The 19,998-nt window shown below is 49.1% G+C and overlaps 1 protein-coding gene across 4 annotated transcripts in view; it reads right to left on the reverse strand.

The window, feature by feature from the left end:
* Nucleotides 1–1,652: 1,652 nt before the first annotated feature.
* Nucleotides 1,653–19,998, reverse strand: part of RPRD2 (regulation of nuclear pre-mRNA domain containing 2) — a 41,556-nt gene continuing 23,210 nt past the window's right edge. The window contains exons 2-12 of one of the 4 annotated variants that reach the window (XR_014163470.1): nt 18,590–18,719; nt 17,400–17,500; nt 16,036–16,185; nt 14,762–14,814; nt 12,017–12,143; nt 11,164–11,339; nt 10,118–10,409; nt 9,008–9,328; nt 8,263–8,466; nt 4,480–7,564; nt 1,653–4,388 (exon numbers count right to left, since the gene is read on the reverse strand). Coding sequence is in view for 3 of the 4 variants with exons in the window: in XM_081891295.1 (XP_081747421.1) it covers nt 4,836–7,564; nt 8,263–8,466; nt 9,008–9,328; nt 10,118–10,409; nt 11,164–11,339; nt 12,017–12,143; nt 14,762–14,814; nt 16,036–16,185; nt 17,400–17,500; nt 18,590–18,719 (4,283 nt within the window). In the remaining variant the exon portion in view is untranslated. Of the gene's footprint in view, nt 7,565–8,262; nt 8,467–9,007; nt 9,329–10,117; nt 10,410–11,163; nt 11,340–12,016; nt 12,144–14,761; nt 14,815–16,035; nt 16,186–17,399; nt 17,501–18,589; nt 18,720–19,998 lie in introns of all 4 variants that reach the window. The other 3 variants (XM_081891296.1, XM_081891295.1, XM_081891297.1) reach the window with 3 other exon arrangements.

The following is a 19,998-nucleotide window of genomic DNA, read 5'->3' on the forward strand; positions in this document are numbered from 1 at the left end:
GTTGGAAGCCAGAAGTGCCAGACCTAGCAGCGTTTTAGAAGGCTCATTTTTTCCGGCAAGACTGCGCCTTCTGAAGAGATTGGGTTCTCGTGCACTCTACCCCAAACAGATGTTTAAAATTATTTTAAGAACTACCCGTCTACCAAATACTTAGCTTCAAAACAGTGATTTTTTTTTTAAAAGAGCTTTTAACATTTTATAACCAAGAGGGAAAAGGGGTAGGGGTTGGACACAGAGGCAAAATGAGCTTTGCCCAACAATGGAAACAAAGATTTGACAAAAAAAACAAAACACCCATTCGATTTCTTTCAGAATTATCTGCAGGCCAGGAATGGTCAAGATGCACAATCCCCATTTGCCCCCCAAAATAAAATGTATCACAAGCTGCTTAGGACCCCAATCCACAGGGCAGAGAGCTGGGTCCCTTTTCTCCTAGAAATGGAGGCCACAACAAGTCAAGAACACTTTATTAGTATACAATACAAAAATAAGGAAGGAGGGAGAGAGGGCAGGGGGGAGAGAGAGAGAGAGAGAGAACCTCAAAAAGCAAAACAAAACAAAAAAACCGCACTGCTCCGATCGTGTTTTAAGCTTTGGAATTGGTTTCCAGACCTCCTTTCCAACACTGAGACAAGATGCATAAATTAAAAGAGCAACAGTCAAGACTTCCTCCAACGGGGAGCGCTGTGGGTCTTTCGGAAATCGGAGGCGACTCTTCTGTCTGCTCTGCTCTTCCCCCTCCAGGCTGGGTTGGTGCCGAAGAAACCACTTCCGGCTCCGATTCCAGGTTGCAAAGCAAGGAAGGGGTGGATGGGTGGGTGGGGGTCCCGTTCTCAACCTTATGCACCTATTGCACACTTAAGAGAGCACTTATTTACAAGAACTGTAGAGATATATATATATATATGTATATGTATATATAAAACATTCAAACTAGGGTATTTTATTAAATCGTGTTAATATACAATCAAGAAGATGGTCTGCAGTTGCTTGCTCTTCAGCCCAATGCACATCTCGCCCCTCCCTCGTTCCCCCTGCAACTCCCCCACAAGAAAACACTTGAAAATAAAACCAAGCCAACAAATATTAAACTCTCCCCGCCCCTCCTCTTAAAACAGGCACACACAAAGAAAATGAAAAGCACATCGATTATGTACAGTGTTTTGTTTTTTTCTCACTTCCAAAATGGCAGCACAGCCGCACACTTCCGGGGGGAATGGGGTGGACCCCCAAAACATCTGCTCCCTTAATATGGGAAGCGGGTTCCCTCGCGTTCCCCCAACCCTGAAAGCTACCCCCTGCCCGAGATTCGGCTCTGCAAACATGCCAAGTGCCCCACCACCACCCCTGAATGAAATACGCTTTCCCCCCTGTGCTATGCACGTAATTTTGCCTCGGAAGGTCAAAATGCGTATCTAAGGGGAACTGTGCCGGAGGAATAATGGACACCAAGAAATCTGGGGAGGGTGCTGTTCTCCCCCCCACCCCAATGACCCTATAAAAATCTGCCATTTTTTGTCATCAATGAGAAGCGGGTTCCCTAAATGGGATACTTTCAACCCCTTTCCAAAACAGCTGGAAAGTAAGGGGGGGAGGAGACATCTGTGCCTCCCTCTCCTAGGAAATTCTGCCCTTCATGAGAGAGACTAAGGTTTTCCTTAAAAAATACATGTTTATTTCTTATTTCCATTTTGTTTCTCTCCTTGTTAGGTGAAATACAAAAGTAACAGCAAAGGGAAAGGGTGTGTGAAGAAACCAGAGACAGGGAAATCCTTCCTGTCCAACAACCTAACCTTTTTTGTTTTTGTTTTTTTTACACACACATATGTACATTGCTAACTGTGAACATCTTAAAGTAAAAGCACAAAATCATTCACATATATATATATATATGAATATATATATATGAGAGAATTGGGGGAGAAGAGGGAAAGACATGGAACTCTTACCATTAAAATATTTTTCTCTTTCTTACAGGTTCCCTTTTCCTGCAAGAAGCCCTCCCCCCCGCCACAATGGCACCCCCCAATTCCTAGCATTCTGTGGCGATTTGAGTAGCGGTTAACTCTGAGGGTGCTTTTCATCGCCCACGGGTTAATTTTCTTTTTTAAAAAAGGATCCATGGAATCGCCACAGAGAGAAAGAGAGCAGCAGAAATAAGAAGTTTCACATTCTATTCTCCTAGGAAGGAAAAACAAAGAAAACTGCGCCACTGCTGCCGCCAAACCACCTTTGCTCGTTTTCAACATTGGTTTTGAGTCCCTCTACAAACTGTGAAGCCTGTTCTGAAGAAACCGTGGAAAAATCTAAGAAGCCGACTCGGGGAACGTTTCACAAGAAAGCTCTGCTGAGCGGGCCACGTCCAAACGAACTGGTCTGACGCGGGAGAAAGCTGCGATGGATTTCGGCCCCGTGGGTTTATATACAGGATAATGCAAGCAAGTGATGTTTCTGAGGGGGGAGGCGTAGACCCACAAAACCTCCCTAATGTCTAAAGATGAAACACTTTAATCTAGAGTGGCAGCAGAAGTCATGCAGTTAAAGAGAGAGATTAGCTGTACAAATTAGCCACAGACTGTTGTTAGCTCCCTCGTTGTCACAAGGTGGGGGGGGGGAGAGATGGGTTTTTTTTTCTGAACGACAGGTGCAATTGGAGCTTCACAATAGTGAGGTTAAGCTGGTTTATCAGATGGGCGCCCCCTTCCTGCAAGCACTTCTGGGAATTTCAGTTCTGGGGAGGGGTCTTAATGTTCCTGTGCTCACAAGCCAGTAGCAACCAGGGATCTCTGAGAGGGGTCCTGCCAGCTGCACAATCAGCTTGCGAGAGGATTTAAACTTGACTTCCCTGCTTCTTGGTAAGAGATGAGCTCAAGAACTGCTAGTCGCAGACCCCTAATATGGATAGTGACAATCTCTTCAGCTTAGGGGTGGGGATCAGAACACCAGGATCTGAATGAACTTGAGTTTACCCTTTTGAGGTCCGCCATTCGCTAAAATTAACTTTTCAGGGGAAAAACCCCTGAGAATAGACATCACCCAGATTGGGTGGATCAAGGAGGACTGTAGGGAAAACTACCCCCCCTTTTTTTAGAGCCTTGGCATTTTAAAACTGTCAGGTTTTAATAAAACCAAACTCTTCATAATCCCTGGACCTTCAAGATCTACCTGATATATAAAAACTGTTCATGCTATGTACTTTTTTTTAAAAAAAGGAAAACTGTGCACATATGAGCTGTGGAATATTGTTTCAAATGCACAGAATAGCAGATTATTCCTAACGTGTGTGGTTTTTTTTTAAAAAAATGCAACTTTCCTGTCGCCTTAAAGGAAACGTGGCTATTAAGTGAATCCCAGTTTTTACAGAAAAGTCGTCTATGCCCACAGCTGCGTTGAGAGAAAAATAAGGAGGCAAATGGGCAGGTAACAGGTGGGAGGGGAGACAGTAGAGAAGAGAATGCGGGTGGAGTTCATCTGGCAACTTGAGAACAGCTCCGCTCTCGAGGAGGGATTTTGGGGGAGGGAAAGCGGGAAAAGACTTGAGGAGAAGGAAGCAGGAGTCGCCTGGCATCAGGTACAGCCATTCTCCGTGGAACCCAATTGAAGGGAGCTGAAATTCACCAGGCCAATGTGTCTGCTGAGGCACAGATGACCTGTACAAAATGGTACGCATTAACCAAGCCGTTTTCACTGACTGATGACACCTCCTTGCCCATTTCTCTCCTTAAAGAGCGCAAAGCTCGCTATCTGAGCAAACTAAGTTCAGAAAAAGCAGGAGAGCTTAGCGACGCTGAGCAGAGTCCTGGCCAAATCCTGCCCTCTTGTGATTTGGGGGTGAGGGGGGGACTGAAAAGCAGCAGCTTTTAGCAATGCATAGCTGGCTTCAAGAGGAAGGTGACCAGGGGGAGAGCTTGGGCCATATCTGCTCCCCGCCCGCCCCCCTCAAAATGACTCCAGCAGCCTCAGCCGGCTATAAGCACCAGGATAGAATTTGCCCATTACCCACCCTGTTTTTAACCTGTCTCCAGATAGCAATCTCTTTAAAGCCCTCGAGACCCCAGGCAAAGTGGAGTTATTCCGGCATGGCCTTCTCCCGTTCCCATCCCTTGCCAATCTGAGAAATGTATGAGAACCTAAAGGACTGCAAGGAAGCGAGAAAAAGGGGTTAACAGGTGCACAGAAATAACAAATCCTTCCCTTTCCCCTACGGTTGACTCAAGCAAATACTAAATGTGCCCATGAAGAATCAGCCCAGGTCACTGAAGGGGGCGGGGAGAGTAATTCTGACCCCCCCCCCAAAGGAAAAGAGGCACAAGAAAAGTTAAAAGCGACAGCATGAAAGGCAAGCTTTGACTTCTTGGACCTTTTCTCTTCCTAAATTGTGTTAGGATCTTTTCTCCTAACTGTGACTTCAATGTTAGGGGAGTCCCAATTTGCTATGCATTGGCTCAATATATATAATATATATATTAAAAATATAACCCTATGTTTCATGAACTGAAAAGTCTTTATTTCTACGTTCACTTTATGGTTAGGTTTTTAGTTATTCTGCAAAAAAGGAAAGCCAAAACCAAAACTCACTCTCTAAATTTAGGCCGTCAACTAAAAAGCCCCTCCAAGCAAGCAAAGAGAATGAAAATGGGGGGGGGGGGGGAGAGAATGCAATAAATGCATTGAAGTACAGAACATACCTTAATTGACAACGAAAAAAGTTGTGGGGCCCTTTAAGGGGCAGACTGGTTTGTTGTTCTTGTTTTTAAAGAAAAGATTTTAAACATAAAACGAAAGTGAACATGTCACTTCCGCCGCTCTCTAGAAAAGTTCTGGAACACCTTCATTCAGTACCTGGGAGGGAAGAAGGGACGTTTTGGTGCGAAGAAGGGGGGGCCCCTGGCGAAGGGGGGCCGAGGCCTTTTTAAGCTGTTAAAGGGGTCTCTGTTTAAGAACAATTCCCTGGGTCGGAAATCCGGCCTCTGGTTTCTCATCCCCAGCCCGCCTCGGTTTGTGGCGTCCCGGTGAGGGGGAACAGAGGAGCTGATGTTAAGGGCCGAGCCCAGAGGATCTCTTGGGAGGGCGCCCAGGCCCATGTTCTCTCTCGCCCGGCCGCCGTGGTCGCGCTGCCCCTGGCCCAGCTGGTCCCGAGATGCTCCCGACGGCATGCTAAAATGCTCCTTCATTGTCCCCTGGTGCGCGGCCAAGGGGCTCTGGCGCTCGGCGGCTAGAGGGGGAGCCGGGAACGGGAGTCCGAGGTCCCCGGGAGGGGGCGGCGGGCTGGAGAACGGGACGCTGCCGTGCTCCCCGGGGAGAGGAGGGGGCGGCTGGGTGGGGAAGGGCACCCCGCTGCGTTCCAAGGAGGGAGGCGGGGGCGGGGGGACGCCGTGGGGCAGGCCGAGCGGGGAGGCGGCTTCCTTTGAGAAAGGGCCGGCGTGATCCACCGACGGCATCCGGGGCGGGGGGACTGAGTGGTCCCGAGAGAAAAGGCTGCCGAGATCCTTCGGAGGCAGGGACTGAGGCCCTGTGGGGGGAGGCGGCCCAATTTGGTCCATGGGGAAAGACGCCCCGTGCTCAAGGGGAGGGGGCGGCACGTGGCGGTCGAAGGCGGCAGCGGCAAAGCCGCCAGGTCGGAAGTTGTTGACGTTCTCCTGGAACGGTGGCCCACGGTCTTTGTACTGGGTCGGGAAGCTGGACACGCCACTGCTGCCGCCGCCGCCACCACCGCCGCCACCCATGGGCGCCATCTCTGTCGTACCCGAAGGACCGTTATCGAAGGTACTACCTGCGCTGCTCAACTCAAACCACCCCGCTCTGGGGGTCTCTCGCCCGTGGCCTCGGCTCCCTTTCCCAAGGACTCTTATGGACTCTACTGTCTGAATGGGCTCGCCTGACATGCCTCTGCTGGAGGCATTGTGGTAGCCCAGCGTTTCGATGGGGGCTCCCTTCTCTTCGGTGCTGTCGGGCAAGTCTAGGCAGGATGACGACACCCTGGTCTCGATCCGGTAATGCTCCTCTTGCTGCTTCTGCTGCTCCCCCCCGGGAGGAACCCCCACCTGGCCGAGGCCCGAGAGGCCCGTGCTGTCGCTGGGACCCCCTTTCGCAACCTGGCCGAAATGCTTGCTCTCGTCCGAGGGCTTGCGGGAGGCGTTCTTCAGCATGTTCTTGAACTCAATGGTCGAAGTGGCGGAGATGGAAGACACGACGGGCTTGTCTGCGTTGCTCGTGGGGAGTCTACTGGCCGGGGCCAGGAGAGCGTTCTGCGGTGAGAAAAGCGACCTTTGGGGGACCAAGTGTGGGGAATCTGGATACTGCTTCTGAGGCATGGGTTTGGACAAGCTGTTGTGATTGGAATCCGGTGGGAAGAAGACATCGTTCTTGCTCGGCGTAGGCGAAGCATCCGAGCCGGAGTCGTTTCCCAGCAAACCGTAGCCCCCGTATATTCCAGGCGAAGGCAATGGGTCGCAGCTTTCGCTCTGGTCGTGGAGAGCTCTCATTGACTGGGGGAAAGCAGATTTCAGGCCAAACCCAGAGGCACGTTGACCGTAACTCGACAGAACAGGCGGGTACTCGGAGGGGTCAGAAAGCTTAGTGGACTTCAGGATTGACTTTCCTGGCTGCTTCTCCAGGTTCACCAAAGCAGAAGGCGGTGGGCCGGAGTAATCAAAGTCACGGTAGTCTTCATCCTCCTGGAATGAGGTGTCTGGGTAGAACTTCTCCTGCGGGGAGTCCATTAAAGAGGAAGGCAACTCTATCCCATCAGAAGACTGCTTGTACATGCTGGCTGGAGAATCTCGGCTCAAGCTGAAGGACCTGTACACCGAGTTGGACAATTCTTGGGGGTAGCTGTCATCCCGGTTCTGAAGGGGTGACCTTGTGCTACTCGGAGTAGAGGATCCGGGGCTGATGATCTTTGACAGCAGCGACATGGTGTCCACGTTGCTGGATGACGGCTTGTCCATCATCTCATCCTGAGTCGGAGTCCCGCTCCTCTCGTCCCGGACGGGAGTCCCATCAATGCTGTCCATAGAGGTGCTTGTGGGTCCGCGGTTGAAATCAGAGGAAGATGACTGGCTCTCGGGGGGCGCGGCGGCAGACCCCAGGCTGCTCAGAATGGGGATGTTGAGGTTCAAGCCGCTGAAGCCTGGGTTCCCCTTCAGGAAATTGTGTATCTTCATTTCCAGACTCGGGGAAGGGGGTTCCAACTCGAGCTTGGCCTCCGCCAGCTCGGAGGATTGGCTTGTGGGGTTCTCAGCCGGCCGAAGGGAAGGGCTGACATTGTGGGAGCCGGAGAACCCCAAGGAATTGGTGGGAGGCTTGAAACTGGAGCTGGGGAGCCCCACACTGTGCCCAGAAGGAACCTTGTTGACCGAGGTGGAAGAGACCTCAGCCGAGGAGGAAGAATTTGGAGAATAGCCAAAACTCTGGGGCATGAAGGGCTGAGCATTAGAGGAAATGTTCCTTCCTTTTACAGAAGAAGCCGTCGTGTTGGCCGGCGATGCCGACGTACTCTGCGACGCCATCTCGGTGGGCTGGGCTGTGTTTCCAGCCACACTCTGGAGGAACGAGGACAGACCTGGAGCGGAAGAGGAACATTTTGATCAAGAAGCAAGAGGGGCAAGAGAACCACCTCCATAAAGCAGCAGCCTTTCAGCGAACCTTTGCCAGTTCTTTTAAAAATCCTTTTAGAATCTAAGCCAACCCAGGTTGTTATTTTATCTAACTGTTTTACTGGACTGTTTTACTGGTGGTCAAGGGGCTGTGAAGCCCCAATCTGCAACCACACAGTTGTGCCAATCTCAACGTGGCCTCCGAGAGCCCTAATTCCCCTCTACCTGAGCCAAGCAGGCACGTGGCCACAAGCTATTTTATGTATCACTGTGATTTTGGGATACTGGGTTGTCTCAAATGTGAGTCCTACTTAAGAGTAGAACTGCTTAAATTACCCAACGCAACTGAATCTCAGTCCATTAAGCAGAATTTACTTGGATCCCAACCTTTGCAAAATGAATATAAGCTGAAGATGGCATCCAATATTAAGGCGGCTGATTCCAATGGGTTAACTAGGAGTATGAAATCACCCTAAATAAACATTTCCCCTGAAAACAATACTAAGGGCATTCTGGGACATTTTAAGCTCGAAGCTGCTCTTCAAGGAGCAAGCTGCATCAGCCAGGGGGGACAACTAAGAAGGTCCATTCCAGCAAGGGAGTCCTCGCGGGAGGCCCAGTCTGACCACTGGCCTCATCCCTCCCAGGATGACTACCTACTTACCTTGCAGGCCTGGTGCAGACTGACTCTGGCTCTTGGAGAGCACCGAGAGGATGCTTTCGGGGGTGATCTCGACTTTGGAGAAGATATTGGCCAAAGGGTTTGGAGGGGCAGTCATGGGGCCCATCCCTGCAGTCTTCAGGCCGCTCATCAGTGTCGTTGGGCTGGTTGGGGTGCCAGGTGAAGGTCTCGAGGCAGGACTGACGCCTGGAGAGAAGAAAAGGTTGCACAACGTGGAATTATACAGAAGCCTCTGGGCCTGACACACACACACACCCCAAGCCAGGCTAAAGACCACGGTTCACCCCAAAACCCCAAGAAGCTCACGCACCGTATAAAAAAAAGCAAGAGGGAGAGAGGGGACTAAAGGCTGGGAAGTCAGGTTGGGCTAGGACTTTGTGGAGGTGAAGAAAAGCCATAAGAAGCAGAGTTTGGAGGAGAATTCAGTTTCCCAAACATTTCCACTTTTTAAAAAAAACTTTTCTAGCTCTCTTGGCTACAAAGATATGCTGGAAAAAGGGAGCAAGCAAACCTCACGCCAAGAAGGGTGGCCAAGTGCGGTTTCCAGTGTTGGGGGCTTCAGTGCCGCTGCCCCTCCCACAACTAACAAGCACAGAGGTAGGTTATGCAAGGAGAACATACGCCCAGTTTGCGTCATTTACTCAGCCTGCAAAGGACTCCACCCCTTGACACAGACGCCCAAGACCCAATCCAGTTGTCACAGAGCACCAGGACACGCGACTCTCACCTGTGTTCTTCATCACCGAGGTGAGGCTGCTGAGAATGGAGCTGATCTTGGCCAAATCCACATTGGCCAGGTTCGGCAAGGCGAGGGCAGGGGACTGGGGAAGGGGTGCTGCTGGGGTGGCCGGCTTAGGGGTTGTAGGGGTGATGGGGCTTGGAGCCAGCGTTGCCACGACAGGAGCAGGGAGCGCTGCTGCTGCTGCTTGCAGTGGGGGCACTGCTGCTGCTGCTGCAGCTGTCGTAGAAGGAGAGATTTTCGGGACGCTTTCAGCCATCTTCACAGGGGGCATTGTGGAAACAGCCGGCTTCTCTTTCCGTTCGTCCACTGGTGCAAAAGACACAGAGAGGAGGCAGTGAGGAGAGGGCATTGCTCGGTCCACACCAGCTTTCCCTAAGCAGGGACCCTCCAGGTGTTTTAGAATACACTCCCCACAGTGGATAATAGGATTGGCAGCCAAACATCCAAAGGGCACGAGGTTGGAGAAGGAAAATGCACAAAATTCATTCATGGTGTTTGCAATACTCTGTCTGTGTGTGCGAAACAAAGTTTAGAACAATTCTAACCATTTCAGTTCCTTATCCCGCCTGCCCCCCAATGTGGCAGTTTATGTGTTTCCTAAACCTTATGCGGCCACTGCCAGCTTGGCTTCCTAAACTCATCCCCAGTGCCCCCTACTCTTAACCTATGAAAAGCATTATATAGAAGAGCGCTTTGCACAAGCCACAAGGGAAAGAACACGATAAAATTCAAAACAGTAATTAACTGCATATTGAATCACAAAACCTGATTCAATCTATTTAGTTTAATTCATTCAACAAAACTGATGAGCTTGAACCAGCTCTTGCTGCCAACTTTCCAAACTCTGATAGTCATTTAATACTCTGGAGCCCCCCCTTAAGTAACCCCAGTGCCCCCAAGGGGCAGTACTGCCCATTTGGGAACCAACGCTTTGCTTGTCTCCCCGACACAATGATGATTGCCCCTCCTGTTTTTCCACAGATCCCTCACCTCTTCCCACCCCCCAGAATGGCAGAGTCCAGAACCATCTTTACATGTGGCCATTCCCTAAGTTCAAGCCCCCCTCCAAAAAAAAACCCGTGATGGACAACCTACCAATGATCTTTGGGGCTTCCTCCTCCTCCTCCACATCGGAGAGCTCCATGTCCTCCACGTCACGATTGTCCGTTGCGGGCTCTGGAGTCGGAGACTTCTCCCTTTCTGCCCCTGGGGGAGGGGAGTTGTCGTCCTCCCCCATCCCAGGGAAGGGAGACTCCGAGCCAGTCGGGGAGGGGGCGTCCATGCTTGGGGAGGGGACGGGCGATTCTTCAGGGTCAGGAAGCGTCGCCTTCAGCTGATCCAGTTTCTTCTTGAGGTTGTTCACTCTGTTAGCAAAGGTCTTGTAAGCCTGGCCAAAGCGGTGGAATGAGAGAGAAAAGCCGTATTCATGTCTTACCTTTAACAAGCGTGCACAAATATTTGTGTTTTCTGCTGTCCAGAAAGTAGGACCTGAACCACTGCATTCAGATTACAAAAAAAAAAAAGACTCTGGCTAAACATTTGGGGGACGGGGACTCCTGATTGTTTGACAGTGGAACAGACTCCCGCTCAGAAGGTGGTGGAATCTCCTTCATTGGAGATTTTTAAGGAGAGGTTGGGTGGCCATCTGTCAGTGATTCTTTAGCTGTGGTTGCAGAAGGGTTGGAGAATTGGAAGGGGTTCCAAGATGACCCTCGGGATCCCTTCCAACTCTATGATGTTTTGGTGCCACCACTGAAGAGACTCTGCCCCTGGGTGCTGCCCCGCCCGAACCAAGAGGACACTCTGGAGCACGCCCAATGCTCTCCTGTGGCTGCCCAGAGCAACACAGAACTGGGTGCTTGCTCACCACCAATCTGTTCGTTAAGAAATCCTCAGTCGAGTTCTGGAGGAAAACTGCCCTCCACTCCCAATAGTGCAGTTTGAAAGCCACAGGTTTCCAATGAACATGAGACTGCGTTAACTACACTGACTCAGTTGATGCTTTAGCCTTTCTGAATTTGGTGCCTGCGGGACATTTCAAATGGCAGCGCCACCAAACCCCCCTGGCCAATGCCCAGGGCTGATGGGTGTGCTCAGCCGGGAGGCTGCTTTATGGAGTGTAGAATCCCCTTTGCACTCACATTTGCCACCACCTTGACCTCCTTGTATTGCGCTTCGTAGAAGATCCCCGCGTTCTCGAGCACCTCTGTCAAGGATGGGCCGCTTTTCACCTGCTTGTCCAGGCTGTTGACAAACTCTTCCAGCTTGGCACTCGCCTCCTCAAACTCCTTGGAGAATTTCTTTCCCCCTGTTTTGTCTGAAAGGGAAAGGAGGGGGTTTTTTTTGGCTTAGCAGGGGGAGGAGAGAAAGCAAGAGAGACCAACCCTTCCTCCCCCGAAAGAAATCAACAGGCGATGGTCAGTGCTAGTCCTACTCAGACCCATATATATCTATATCTATATATATATTACTTGTGTGTGTGTGTGTGACACACACACATACACACTCTCTCACACACACATACACTGAATCTTTTCAACATAATAAATAAAAAATAAAAATAATAAAATAATAAAAAACAAACTAATCAAACTCATCTAAATAAAAGTACAAAACAAAACAACAAAGCAAAACAAAAGAGAGAAAAATTATAATACAATACAAAGCCCTCTCTCAAAAGTAGATTTTAATTCTTGTCTCACACAGAAGGTGTGTGACACCCTCCCATCTCTCACCTGGGAGCTTCCTTTTCTCCTCCCAGCCTGGGAGATCTTCAGAGCAGACCCAATTAAGTTAGTAGATCTAACTACTCTGGATCTACTCTGAGTAGAACTTTGTGGAGACAAGCCATTGACCCTACACCTTGGTGGTGGTCATGGGAGGATAGGCGTGTGTGTATTTGTATACAGGCAGGGATATGTAAGGGTTCGGGCAGTTCTTAAGGCAACGTGGCTTAAGGGAAATCCAATGTCCCGCCCCGCCTGTGCACTGCACCTTTCAAGCACTTCAGGGTCTCGGTGCTGCAGACGTCGACTCTCATGGTGGAGAGCTGCTTTTCCTTCAGCTCTATCTGGTCCTCGGAACGCTTGTAGCAGAGCAGTTCATCAACCAGGGACTGCGGCTGGACGGGGAGGGAGAGAAAATGAGAGAGATGTGGATTCCGTCAAGACACAAAAATGGAAGCAAACTGATTTATGAAGTTACAGATAGGTAGCCGTGTTGGTCTGCCATAGTCAAAACAAAAAAAAATTCCTTCTAATAGCACCTTAAAGACCAACTAAGTTAGTTCTTGGTATGAGCTTTCGTGTGCATGCACACTTCTTCAGAAAGAAGTGTGCATGCACACGAAAGCTCATACGAAGAACTAACTTAGTTGGTCTTTAAGGTGCTACTGGAAGGAATTTTTTTTTTGTTTTGATTTATGAAGCTGAAAGTACTTTGTGGTGACACAGGCAGGGAGAGAAGAATGCAGTGCAAATGCTTCCAATTCTTGGGGTAGGGGGGAGTCCGACGTGTACAGAAAGATGGGAAACCGTTGCAGGTGTGAGGCACGCAAGATATTTTTCTAGCTTCTGTGCCCCTCTCCCCACCAACACCCAATTTCTCTGGCCTCCCTCTCATGTACAGTGCTGATCTCTGACCTCTTGACTGCCATCTCGACCACCAGGGCATCACACTGTGTGGCAGTGGGCAAAAGGTGACCGTTAAATACACACCCAGCAACAAGAACACACAGGCCCCGAAGATGCCCAGGATTCAGCATCTCTCTTCCGGTTGACCAAGCTGCTAACAAGGCTCCAGGATCTAGATTTTGCCCCTGCAGCTTGCAGCAGAGTCTTGCCCTGCTATTCTGGCACATGCACCCCAAAACAAATTGCCTTTGTAATACGATTTCCAAATCTGTCCCTTCTTTTTAAAAGATGTGGATATGTCAAAATACATCCAAACACATGACCGGTTACGTGTGTGAGAGAGAGAATGAATGAATGAGCAAGACATGCTAGATTTTATGTTTTCAAATAGAGGGGACTGGCCATATTTGTGCTGCTTCCAAAAAGGCACTTCTTCGTGGCTTCTAAAACTACAGAATACCCTCTCACTGAGGTAGTTAGAATCATAGAATCATAGAGTTGGAAGAGACCACCAGGGCCATCGAGTCCAACCCCCTGCCAAGCAGGAAACACGATCAGAGCACTCCTGACATATGGTTGTCAAGCCTCTGCTTAAAGACCTCCAAAGAAGGAGACTCCATCACACTCCTTGGCAGCAAATTCCACTGTCAAACAGCTCTTACTGTCAGGAAGTTCTTCCTAATGTTTAGGTGGAATCTTCTTTCTTGTAGTTCTTGTAGTTTGGATCCATTGCTCCGTGTCTGCTTCTCTGGAGCAGCAGAAAACAACCTTTCTCCCTCCTCTATGTGACATCCTTTTATATATTTGAACATGGCTATCATATCACCCCTTAACCTCCTCTTCTCCAGGCTAAACATGCCCAGCTCCCTTAGCCGTTCCTCATAAGGCATCGTTTCCAGGCCTTTGACCATTTTGGTTGCCCTCCTCTGGACACGTTCCAGTTTGTCAGTGTCCTTCTTGAACTGTGGTGCCCAGAACTGGACACAGTACTCCAGGTGAGGTCTGACCAGAGCAGAATACAGTGGCACTATTACTTCCCTTGATCTAGATGCTATACTCCTATTGATGCAGCCCAGAATTGCATTGGCTTTTTTAGCTGCCGCGTCACACTGTTGGCTCATGTCAAGTTTGTGGTCAACCAAGACTCCTAGATCCTTTTCACATGTACTGCTCTCAAGCCAGGTGTCACCCATCTTGTATTTGTGCCTCTCATTTTTTTTTGCCCAAGTGCAATACTTTACATTTCTCCCTGTTAAAATTCATCTTGTTTGTTTTGGCCCAGTTCTCTAATCTGTCAAGGTCGTTTTGAAGTGTGATCCTGTCCTCTGGGGTGTTAGCCACCCCTCCCAGTTTGGTGTCATCTGCAAATTTGATCAGGATGCCCTTGAGTCCATCTTCCAAGTCGTTGATAAAGATGTTGAATAAGACCGGGCCCAAGACAGAACCCTGTGGCACCCCACTAGTCACTCTTCTCCAGGATGAAGAGGAACCATTGATGAGCACCCTTTGGTTACGCCCCTCAGCTTCAAAATAAGACTGAACAAATTCATGCAGGAGTGGGCAACTAGCCACAATGGCCATGCTCTGTCTTCCCATTCAGACCATCTGCTGGCAGCAGCAAAAGAGGCTGGTGCTATTGTGCTTGGATTCAGCTTGTGGGCTTCCCTTGGTTGGCCACTGTGGGAACAGGATGCTGGACTAGATGAGCCACTGGCCTGATCCAGTGGGCTCCTCTTAACTTTCTTGTTTACCCCGCATTCCTATGGGTAGCTCGAAAAACGTGCAGAGCTCATTGGAGTGTCTAGCCTATCCACTTTGCTATCTCATTGACACTCCGTCTTAAGGCAGATATGGGTGCAGAGTTCAAGGCAGGTGCCGTTAACCGGTGGGCCTGCAGTTGTCTCTGGATGCCAACTCCCACCAGCAACCTCCCTGGGCCTGTACCAGCTGCTGGGAGTTGGAGTCGAGCAACCTCTGGTCCCCAGGGCCTGCTTTCTGACCTGAGCACCAAGGGCCACCAGTTTGTCATCCTTGCTGCAAACTGACGGTTTTTCAGGTCTCGTGCCCACGCACAAAGCGAATAAGGTGAGGAGGTTACTGGACTTACTCGAAATTCTGCAACAATCTTGGACTTCAGTGCGGCTTTTGGATTTGTAGAGCCTGTGGGAACAAAGGAGCAAGGTGTTTAAGGAAGATAGTGCAGGCAGGTGCAGCATTCTAGAGGAGAACCCCCTCCTTCGTTTCCCACATGCAAGGGTCTGTGCAAAATCCCCCAGCAGGAAGCCACTATCCTCCCTCCACACTCAATTGTAACACGGATGCTTCACACATGCAGGGAGAGTGATACACCCGGGTTGGTTGCTCCCCAGGAACAGCCCTCTGCCACCAACCCCCCCAAAAAAAAACCCTCTGAGTGCACTGCTGCGCCTCTTACCCTAAAGAGGCAAGAGGAGGAATCCCCTCCCTCCTCTGCATGAATGCCTGTTCTGTCCTAGTGCAGGGCAGCAACTAATGCAGAGATGCGATGGGCAACTTCTTGTGAGAGGTGGGTCATTCTGCGGTACCCCCCACCCCTGCCAAATGCTTGCAAAGCAACGCCTTAGCTTCCTTGCTCTAATTTGCTGCTTCCAGAGAGGAAGAACGGAATACTCCTTTCAGGATAAATCCAGATGTTGCTCAGCAAAATGAAGACTATTTGCAGCCTCCGTTACGTCTCTTCTCCTGACAGAGGAACAACGTGCCGTTAGAGAGACAGGCTTTCGGCCTTGTGCCAAACTGGTTTCCAGGTGGATCCAAGCCCAACTCCCAAACATTAGCCTAATGCGGTTGACAGAAGCCTTTCCTGTCTGGCGTCCCATTGGTCATCTTCTCTTAGCCATTTGGGGCTTTCCTGCCTGTACTGCTCTTATAAGCTGTTCTCCGAGAATGCCAAAGACGGTTTGTTATCTGCGTGCTCGCTCTCTCCCCGCTGCATTTAAAGGAGCCTGCTGTTTAAGTTAACCTAGTCCTGCGCCACTGGATGAAGGTCCTTGGCTTCAAGTCTGACCGGCCAGGTGTAAATTGCCACTCACTAATCATGTGTGCTGCCTCTCCATCTTTCAATATACTAACGCCAGCTCCCCTAAACACCCCACCACATCTTTTCTCTGTACACCACGGTCTAATTTAAACACAGTCATATGTCCTGCATAATTTTAAGAAGTGCCTCTCTTGGTGCCTTTAGCAAAGGACGCTGCCAGCCTGACGAAGAACACAAGGCACCGTGAGTGCCTACGGTGAGGTGTTATTGTTTTTTTGGTGTGTGTGTGTCTGTTCTAGGCTGTTCCTCAAGGAGGTTAAAATATCAAAAGCTCAGACCGTTTCCCGTGAGGATTTCCTTACTTTGAGGTTTCTTCCATGACTTAGTTGGCTGTTTGCTCTGAGTTTCTTTCTGCTGCTTCTGAGCTTTGAAAGTGGAACCTGGAAAACATTTTTGTTTTGTTTTGTTTTTTGTTTTGCAGTCTGAGATTATGGGATGCCCTTTAGGAGTCTCTATGCATGTTTAAAATAAAAAAAGGGAGAGAAAGAGAGAGACCAATAGAGGTTGATACCTGCTGGCAAACATTTGACAAGGCAAAGCAGCAGGAGACTTAAAACCAAAAATCTGAGCTTACAATGCGGAAACTTCTGAGGACGGGTCCCTCTGCCTTTCAGGATTTCAATCAGGCTTTACATGAAAAGGACGAAGTTGGCAATCTCAAGGAACGGAGTTGGGACCTCAAGTGAGTTTGCAGGCAGTAGTTTAAAAGCCCCTTTCGCTTGGCTTGTGAGCGCAGACAGGAAGCCTTATGTCCATGGGTGTCTGGCAGCTTAAATGGACTTGAAAGATTCCACCGTGCAAATTAAATACGGAAGTCTCTCACACTTTTTGAACATGCCACTCCCCACAACTCATTCTACTTTCATGACCCACCCAGCCCAGCATTTATACTGTAGGGGCTCCACAGACAAACAAGCTCTGAGGAACAGCAACCTGGAAATCAACATTAAAAATCTCTTGCTGCTGTGAGAAAAGTCTGTTGACTGGGGCACTAATCCAAGGGTTACAAGGGAGATGGTACATGCTAACACCAGCACCCCAGACGAAAAGCATCGTCAAAATAGCAAAAGCAGGACTTATCGTGCAACATCATGACCGTCTGTGAGGCTTCAGTGTACGGATGCTACTCTGCGGGGCTATTAGGTTAGTCTGGACAAAGGAGGATCCTGCTTCCATGGAGTGAGTTTCCTTACAGTTGCATACAAAAATGTACTGCATGAACTTTCCACTGGGAAATGCTGAACTGGAACTTTGTTGCCCCAGCAAGCTAAAAGACTGCATCACTCACCAGTGTCACATAGAACTGTAATAATAATAATAATAATAATAATAATAATAATAATAATTGTTTCTTATTATACTCCGCCCATCTGGCTGGGTTTCCCCAGGGCTGGATATTTAAGAAACCTTTAGGATATTTAAAATTAAGGACGGAAATTAAGTGGCAAGTGGTGTAAACCACAGCAACCTGGGGCAGACAGTCCAGAATTCTCTTCCCTAAGCAAAATGCCACTACTGACTTCTGTGCAGGTGCAGAGAGATGATAGTTAATGGATTTAAAAGATGAAACGTTGTCCTCGTAATCTCAAACCAAACTCTGCCTCACTCACCCTCTAAGTCATCACCACGACTGCACAGATGTGAAAAAGAGTAATGGAGAACTTACTTAAAGCTTCTTTCAGTAACATGATGGTTTCTTCTGGATACACATTTCTATCTTCCCAGATTTTAAAGATTCTTTCTATAGATTTGGAGACTGATGGATCTCTGAAAAGGACACATAGATAACACATGACTGTTTCTAATGAATCAATTTGCCCTCTCCTCTATGGACATACAAAGTGCCAGAAGAGATGGCTGATTAAAATAAAATGCAAAAAGGAGGCTTCTCACCTTACCTTCTGTTTCAATAATTTTCTGCAGGTGGGGATAGCAACCAGCACAGGTTGGGGCAAATGACAAAAATATGTACAACTGATATTTCCCCCCCCCCCCAATTCCACAAAAAAACATGCACATTCTGACATAGATAGTAGTCCTAGCCTCAGCACGTATCTTACAATGCTAGTGCAGGGATCTGCCACTCACTAAAGTCTCTTCCCCCAAATTCTCCACTCTGGAGGGGCATTCCTACCATGAAACAGACACACGCCTACAGGGTGAAGCTGTAAACTGTTTTTTCCATAGGCAAATTTAACAAACACATTGACAGAGCTCACAGATGGACTAAGGTGTCTTTTCATCTGGCAACGCCCTGGCTTTCAGTTAGTACAACTTGTCCTTACAAAGCGGCAAACAGTGCTGCACTTGTAAAACCAGGGGTTAGATCAAGGCAGTCAAGCAACACCTGCAAAGAGGGATAGTTTGCTGAGAAAAGGCAAAAATCTCCCCCCCCCCCATATCTTTCCCTTAGGACAGTTTTCATCAACCTGATGTCCTCTAGTTTCTTTTTGGGCTACAATTCCCATCTGCCCCAGCCAGAGCTGAATATCAACACAAAAGCCTGTGGCTTCAAAGCTAAAATCACAAAATTATTTTAGATTTTAAGATCTTTGGGACAGAGACCTTCTGTCTTGTTCCCTGAAAAGTGCCAAGGAGTGTTGTCACTTGGGTGTTGTTACTTAAGCACAGGCTACCTAAAGAAGCCAATGTCCTGCCCTCGCACTGCGCTTTCTGCTTCCTAAGAAGTACCCTGTGACAGAACCTGCTTTCACACATGCCTTGCTGTTCATTCACAAAGCAAACAAAGAAATCCAGCCAGCCTCCTCCGCACACCAACTTGAGTTTGGCGAGCAGCAAAACGAAAAGACTTTTGTTGTGTCGGATGAGAAATGCAGGGGGAAGCCATCAACTTACTTCACCAAAGCGGCAGCCTCCGGGAGCACTTCAGCAAACGTGTCACGGAACACAATCGCGTTTTTCCTTTTGCAGTTCTGGATGACATCATTGGCCAGGTAGAAAAGGTTCAGTCGATGCGGAAAGGCAGCTGGAAAGAGCAAGGAGGAAGAAGGTCAGTTGGTAGTAAAGCCACGGGATAAGGCGGCAATGTAGGGTAGAAATTATTGCAACACTTAATTTTCCTTCAGAAAAAATATGTGTTTTGTAAAGTTCATCAGCGACAATGAATGGATGTGGGATGCAACTGCAATATTAGGCAAAGCATGGCAGTTTGGGCGTTTTTAACCTTCTCTTGGCAAATACTAGTAAAGCAAGCATGCTAATGGGCAGCCATTGCCAATCTGATGCCCTCCAGATGTTCTGGGCTACAACTCGCTTCAGCACCAGCCAGCACATGCCTCGGGTCAAAAGGCTCCCTATTGAAAAGCCCAGCAGAAATGGGAGCATTTAAAAAATGTGACCTGCAATTTTAAAAGGTGTTTCTGCTCATCCCTTTCCACAACCTGGCAGAACAGATTCTCACCCTGAACAGCACACAACCACAAGGCCACCATCTGCATGAATCCTTGTGATTCTGCCTTGCAGAGAGGCAGGGCCACTCTCTGAAGACCAGCTTGGCAACTATCGAGAACCAGCAGTGCTCAGGAAGCCAGGGCGGATGCTGGAGTCAAGACTTGTAAGGAGATGTGCAAGAAGCTGCCTTGGACCAAGCTGACCAGTGCTGTCGACTCTGACTGGCAGTGTCCCTTCTCTGCCTGATTAAGATCCTTCAGTTGGGAAGTCCAAGCATTTGGAACAGGAACAGGAAAACCTTCTCAACCTGAGGGCCACAAGTGAGTGGTGGGCGGAGCCAGGGACAAAAACGGGCGGAGCAACAAATGTAAATTTTATTCTACAAACAACTTACACGCCCCTCTCTATTCTGAATCCAGGCAAGCAGGAGGCAAACCTATGCAATCTTCCCCCAGCCAGACAGGGTATTTGCCACAGTGTGGGGAAAGCAGAGGGCAGGTGAAGAATGATGTTTTCCTATCCACCCCACTGTTGCCGTCACAGATTTCCCCCTGGCCCTACTCTGCAGCAGAGAAGGAGCCATCAGGTTTCCCAGACTCCACAAATGCGGCCCAAGCTCAATATCCCCACCCCCTGATGCAGAACGATGGCCCCTCCTCAGTGAGGCAGCCACACATGGGCTACTGCAATCCGTGCAGTCGGGCCATTCAAGTCCATTCTGCAGCCCTTCTGATCTCTGCTCCCAAACTGTAAGCCAGATGGGCAAGTCTTGTCCCTGAACTGCTGATATGAAGATGCGAACAGTGCAACAGACTGTGCTGCAATCCGCTCCCATCACATTGGGGACAGAGGGC

The sequence above is a fragment of the Podarcis melisellensis genome (genome assembly GCF_964234715.1).
Source record: "Podarcis melisellensis genome assembly, chromosome: 16".
Classification (NCBI taxonomy): Eukaryota; Metazoa; Chordata; class Lepidosauria; order Squamata; family Lacertidae; genus Podarcis; species Podarcis melisellensis.